At 52.0% G+C, this 6,543-nt stretch overlaps 1 protein-coding gene across 1 annotated transcript in view; it reads left to right on the top strand.

The window, feature by feature from the left end:
• Nucleotides 1–6,237: 6,237 nt before the first annotated feature.
• SORBS1 (sorbin and SH3 domain containing 1) overlaps nucleotides 6,238–6,543 on the top strand; it is a 174,348-nt gene continuing 174,042 nt past the window's right edge. The window contains exon 1 of the mRNA XM_077822822.1: nucleotides 6,238–6,371. Coding sequence (XP_077678948.1) covers nucleotides 6,238–6,371 — 134 coding nt within the window. The remainder of the gene's footprint in view (nucleotides 6,372–6,543) is intronic.

The following is a 6,543-nucleotide window of genomic DNA, read 5'->3' as shown; positions in this document are numbered from 1 at the left end:
TGCGTCCAGCATCAGACCCTGCATCCAGCACCAGACCAGACATTTTCTTCCAAGTACTGTTGCTTATAAAATATGTAGTGTGGCTTGTACATTTAAAGGTGTCCTTTTAAATGATTTCTCCCCTAAAGAGATGCCCTTCCCTGTGTGGAGGTCTTTGCACAGTCACCCTAGTGCAAGGACCCAGCGGAGAGCAGCACTAGTTTTGGGTAGCAGTGTACTTTCAGTGCAGTGCATGGAGAGAGAATGGGTAGCAGTTTCCATAGAAATTTCTGTTGTGGGCTGTTGGGCTCCACTCAGTAACTTGTTCCACATACAACACTGTAGGAACAGGACACCAAAGGGGCAGTTACCAAGCTATCACAGCTGGGGTCACATGACAACTCGCGCTCCCATTAGGCACTTGTGACTCAGTCCCAGAACCCACACTAAGTCCTTCCTGAATGTGTTTACTGAGTGTGAAATCCTGGGTGTGCAAAAGGGGAAGATACCCCCTCTTCCGAACACTGCTGGTCTTGTACCAGCCATCTAACACGGTAATTCATTTTCTTTGCATATAGGCTGGACTTTAAAGGACTGTGAATTATTTGTCCCTGCTGAGATATACCTGCTCTAGTTTGGTTGTTAAGGGCCTAGCAGTGACTAGCTCTCATGGGCATGCAAGGGGGCACAACTGCAGTCCCTGTGTTTTCCTGAGTGCTGCAACTGTGCACTGGTACCGTTCCTGTGGGTGGGTGCGAGCCATCTCCAAAAGAACACAGGCACTATGACCCTTTTCTTCTCCAACAGCCAGCTGGGTCTAGTCCCAGGAATATTAAAGCAATTGCAGCTGTTACTTTTGTCTACCTGTTTCAGAGCAGCAGCCGTGTTAGTCTGTATCTGCAAAAAGAACAGGAGGACTTGTGGCACCTTAGAGACTAACCAATTTATTAGAGCATGAGCTTTCATGGGCTACAGCCCACTTCATCGGATGCATAGAATGGAACATATAGTAAGAAGATATATATCCATACAGAGAAGGTGGAAGTTGCCATACAAACTGTAAAAGGCAAATTAATTCAGATGAGCTATTATCAGCAGGAGAAAAAAACTTTTGTAGTGATAATCAAGATGGCCCATTTAGACGGTTGACAAAAAGGTGTGAGGATACTTCACATGGGGAAATAGATTCAATATGTGTAATGACCCAGCCACTCCCAGTCTCTATTCAAACCCAAATTAACCTGGATTGCAGCTTTTTGAACAGACCCGAGTTCCTAAAGATGCGTGCGTCATGAACCTTTCCTGACCATCCTATGTTGATGTCGGTGAAACGCCCCCTGTGATCCACCAGTGCTTTTCAACACCATTGAAAAGTATCCCTTTTGGTTTATGTACTCCTTGGCAAGGTGTTCTGGTGCCAAGATGGGGATATGCGTGCCATCTATCTCCCCACCGCAATTCAGGAAACCCCACCGTGGCAAAACCATCCACTATGTCCTGCACATTTCCCAGACTCACTACCCTTCATAGCAGAAGTCGACTCGTGGCCCTGCACATTTGGAGCACAGCAGCTCCCACGGTTGGTTTACCTACTTCAAACTGATTCCCCGCTGACAGGTAACTGTCTGGCGTTGCAAGTTTCCAATTAGCGATCGCCACTCACTTCTCCGCTGTCAGAGCAGCTCTCATTTTTGTGTTGCTGAACTGCAGGGCAGGGGAAAGCTCTGCACAAAGTTCTTGGAAGATGGCCTTCTGCATTCAAAAGTTCTGCAGCCACTGCTCGTTATCCCATACCTGCAAAACGATGCGATCCCACCAGTCAGTGCTTGTTTCACGGGACCAGAAACGGCGCTCAACAGAGTGCAGCTGCTCTGTGACTGCCAGCAGCAACTGTGAATTGTTTTTTTCAATGGCTTGCAGCAGGGCTGTTTGCAGCACACCGCGGCAGACCCTACTTTGGCTCTGGAAATACTGCAGGGGAAGGTGCGAGGTGTTGGAGATGCTCAGAGCAAGAATGCACTACTAAGCAGGCTCCATGCTTCTGGGGCTATGGTGTATGTCATAGTGTGAAAACCACTGGGTTGTTTGCCGTTGAGCACAGTGCATCATGGGATGCCTATGCAATGTTCCCATGCAACAATGTTTTGGTCCCATGAGGCATTGCACAAACTTCCCAAAACACACTGCGGCAAGTTGCACTTTGGGATAGCTACCCACGATGCAGTGCTTTGTGCATCGATGCAGGCACTGCTAATGTGCTGTGTAGATGAGCTCTTAGACTGCTAAAAGGAGTCTGCCAAATATCTGGCTTCCTAATTTTCTTGCCCTTTGTGCTTTAGAGCCTGATCCAAATCCCACTGAAATCAGTGTCAGGACTCTTTATTGACCTCTGTGAGCTTTGGATCTAACTCTAACTCCCACATTCTGCCTAGAGATTGGATTGCTCATAGGTCTAGCCCATAGATCAGTCTTTAGATGCCATAAAGTATGTATTAAAGAGAAGGAGTTGGGATAAAATCTAGGGCTGTCGATTAATCGCAGTTAACTCACGCAATTAACTCAAAAAAAATTAATCGTGATTAATCACTGTTTTAATCACACTATTAAACAATAGAATACCAATTAAAATTTATTAAATATGTTGTATGTTTTACTACATTTTCATATACATTGTATTCTCTGTTGTAATTGAAATCAAAGTGTATATTGTTTTTTATTATAAATATTTGCCCTGTAAAAATGATAAACAAAAGAAACAGTCGGCTGTTTTTTTCAATTCACCTCATACAAGTAGTGTAATGCATTCTCTTTGCTGTGAAAGTACAGCTTACAAATGTAGACTTTTTTTTTGTTATGTGGCTGCACTCAAAAAACAAAACAATGTAAAACTTCAGAGCCTACAAATCTACTCAGTCCTACTTCTTGTTCAGCCAACCGCTAAGACAAACAAATTTGTTTACATTTACAGGAGATCATGCTGCCCGCTTCTTTTTTACAATGTCACCAGAAAGTGAGAACAGGCATTTGCAAGATATTTATGTGTCAGACATACTAAACATTCATATGCCCCTTCATGCTTCGGCCACCATTCCAGAGGACACGCTTCCATGCTGATGATGCTCGTTAAACATATGTGTTAATTAAATATGTGACTGAATTCCCTGGCGGAGAATTGTATGTCCACTGCTCTATTTTACCCACATTCTGACAAATATTTCATGCTATAGCAGCTTGGATGATGATCCAGCATATGTTGTTCATTTTAAGAATAGTTTCACTGCAGATTTGACAAAACGCAAAGAAGGTACTGTAACGAAGTGGTGTGGTGCCCCACCACCCCGCAGAGGGAAGAACCTGCCCAGACACCAAAGTGAGCGGAGCCAGTGGATCCTGTGCCCGCCCCCCCAGAGGTCAAGGTGCAGGACAGGAGGTATAAAAGCCCAACCCCAGAACTCACTTGGGCGGCAGCCACCGGAGAGGCCAGACACCTGTGGCCTGGCTCCGGCTTGGGAGACCCCGGCAATCCACGGCCGACTCGAAGACTGTCCGGACTGGCCAATGCCTAATGCCGACCGGTGCATGAAGGAGCTGCCAAGCCTACCCATCACCGGCTACCCAGAAGAGCTGCCAAGCCTACCCATCGCCAGCTACCTGGAGGAGCTGCCAAGCCTACCCCTTGCCAGCTACCCAGAGGAACCCATGGTGCTGGAACCCTCCGAGGACACCACCCTGACGTAGGTATCCTACGAGGGGGAGTCCAGAAGTAGCCCAGGGGCAGCTGACCCTAGTCTGGCTGCAGCACTGCCAGAGCCAATGTCAGTGTGTTGTGGCCAGGATCCCCACTGACACAGCAGCGGGTCCTCTGCCGCTGCCAGGGCCCTGGACTGGGACGCAGTGGAGTGGGTGGGCCTGTGTCCCCCCTGCCACCCACCTTGTGGATAGCAGTCTCCCCCTCTCCCTGGTGGATCAAAGCCAGGAGCCTGGGGTTTGCTGTTGAACTATTTGCTCAGTCCTTGCCTGAGGGCCTGAGCTTCTGACTTTGTTTGCTTCCCCACCCTGACCCAGGGCCCGGGCTTATATTGAGCTATTTGCGCAGTCTCTGTCTGAGGGCCTGAGCATGTGACTATTTGTTTGCTGCCCGCCCTGACCCAGGGCTTGGGCTTATATTGTGTACTGTTTGTGGGGCCCTGCCTGAAGGTCTGGGTCATAGACTAGGTATTCCCCAACCCAGCAGAGAGGGTGTAGCAAGGCGGTGTGGTGCCCCACCACCCCGCAGAGGGACGAGCCCCAGGGAGTCCCCTTACACTTGGTGGAGAATGCGGGCATGAGCCCTTGATCCCTGTGAGAAGGGGCCTGGGGGGGGACATTCCCCTGAAGGAGTCATGGATATGTCCAAACTTTTTAATCTCCTGGCCGAGAGCCAGAAGCAACAGCAGGCGGCCCAGCTCCAACAGCAGCAGCAGCAGCAGGCTGCACAGCTCCAGCAGCAACAGCAGCTCATCCAGCAGCTGGGGACCCAGCAGCAGCAGGTGATTCTGGACCTGGGTGTTCAGAACCAGGAGTTCCAGTGACAATGTATACAGCAACTGATGATGGCACTGCCACGGCCCCCGGAGCCCCAGCCGGGAGACACATCTGGGTCACCCCACCCCACTGCGCCGGTGCGGCTAACCAAAATGGGACCGGGGGATGACCCCGAAGCCTTTTTGGTGACTTCTGAAAGGGTGGTGCAGGTCTCAGGGTGGGCACCCGACCAATGGGCCACCCTCCTGGCCTCATTTCTGACCGGGACTGCCCAAACTGTGTACCAAGGGCTATCCACGGGGGACGCGCAGGACGATACCCAGGTAAAGGCAGTGATTCTAGAAGCCTTAGATGTCAGCCCGGAAACCTTCCAGCAGCAGTTCCGGAGTCTGACTTACCCCACGGGCACCCAACCCCAGTTGGTGGCCCAGGAGCTGAGGGAGGCGTGCAAGCGGTAGCTACATCATGAGAGGCGAACCCCAGATGAGCTTACTGAGCAAGTCATCCTGGAACAGTTCGTCCACATCCTTCCGCCGCGAGGAAGGGCCTGGGTCCTCCACCATTGGCCTGTGACACTAGCTGCCGCCATCGCTCTAATGGAAGATTTCCTTGTGGCTGAAGCCCCAGTGGGACCGGCTATTTGAGCCCACCCACCAGGGCCCGAGCGCCCTAACCTAGAGAGGAAGAGGAGTGCCCGGATCAAGCTGCGAAACCCTTTGCGGGTCCAGGAGCCCCGGTATAGATGTTCCGAGGGGCCAGTTTGACAAGCCCCTTGTGACCCTGAGACAGGGGTTGGAAAGATCAATTGAAGCCCCCCAAGGGGCTCTGGGGGAGCATCCGCCCGGCCCAGATGACAAGAGCTCGGGCCTTGTTTCTCCTGTGGGAAATATGGACACTTGCAATGGGATTGCACTGAGATGGACTGCAGTTTTGGTCACGTTTGAGCGGGGGAAAACAACGCCTGACAGCCGCAGACCACCAAGATTATAGTGCCAGTAGTTGTCAGAGATCGCCCGACCCTGGCCCTGATTGACTCAGGCTGTGGGCAGACCCTAATCCACCAAAGTTTAGGCCTCCTGGGGGACCCCCACATGGGGACCATCTGGTTGCAGTGTATCCATGGCGATGTATGGCCTTACGCCAATGCCCAAGTCCAGCTAACAGTGGATGGGGTCACACGGTTGGCCTGGCTCCATGACTAGCCTACCCCAGGAGGCCCTGGCAGTGAAATGGGCCTGTGACACATTGTGTTACTACCTCCTTTGGGCCCCGTTCATGCTGGTCACTGACCACGCCACACTTCAGTGGTTAGCCAAAATGAAAAATAATAATATGAGACTAATATGCTGGTACCTGGCACTGCAGCCCTACGCTTTTACTGTCCGCCATAGGGCAGGTAATGACCACGTGAATGCAGACTTCTTGTCCCTCCTGGGAGATTTGGAAGGGTCTGGCCCTGATGAGCGGGAGCCAGACTTGAGCAGGTGTGTTGAGCACACCTTGAGCACGCCACAGAGGGAAGAACCTCCCCAGACACCAAAGTGGGCGGAGCCAGTGGATCCTGCGCCCACCCCCCAGAGGTCAAGGCTCAGGACAGGAAGTATAAAAGCCCAACCCAGAGCTCACTTGAGCGGCAGCTCCCGGAGAGGCCAGACGTCTGAGGCCTGGCTCTGGCTTGGGAGACCTTGGCAATCAACAGCCGACCCGAGGACTGGCTGGACCGGCCAATGCCTAATGCCGACCAGTGCACGGAGGAGCTGCCAAGCCTACCAGTCGCCGGCTACCCAGAAGAGCTGCCAAGCCTACCCCTCGGCCAGCTACCTGGAGGAACCCATGGTGCTGGAACCCTCCGAGGACACCACCCTGACGTAGGTATCCTACGAGGGGGAGTCCAGAAGTAGCCCGGGGCAGCTGACCCTAGTCTGGCTGCAGCACTGCCAGACCAATGTCAGTGTGTTGCGGCCAGGATCCCCACTGACATAGCAGCGGGTCTTCGACTGCTGCTCGGGTCCTGGGCTGGGACGCAGTGGAGTGGGTGGG

The sequence above is a fragment of the Eretmochelys imbricata genome, chromosome 7 (assembly GCF_965152235.1).
Source record: "Eretmochelys imbricata isolate rEreImb1 chromosome 7, rEreImb1.hap1, whole genome shotgun sequence".
Taxonomy (NCBI): domain Eukaryota; kingdom Metazoa; phylum Chordata; order Testudines; family Cheloniidae; genus Eretmochelys; species Eretmochelys imbricata.
Note: the sequence above shows the minus strand (reverse complement) of the source record. Positions and strands in the feature narration are given on the sequence as shown.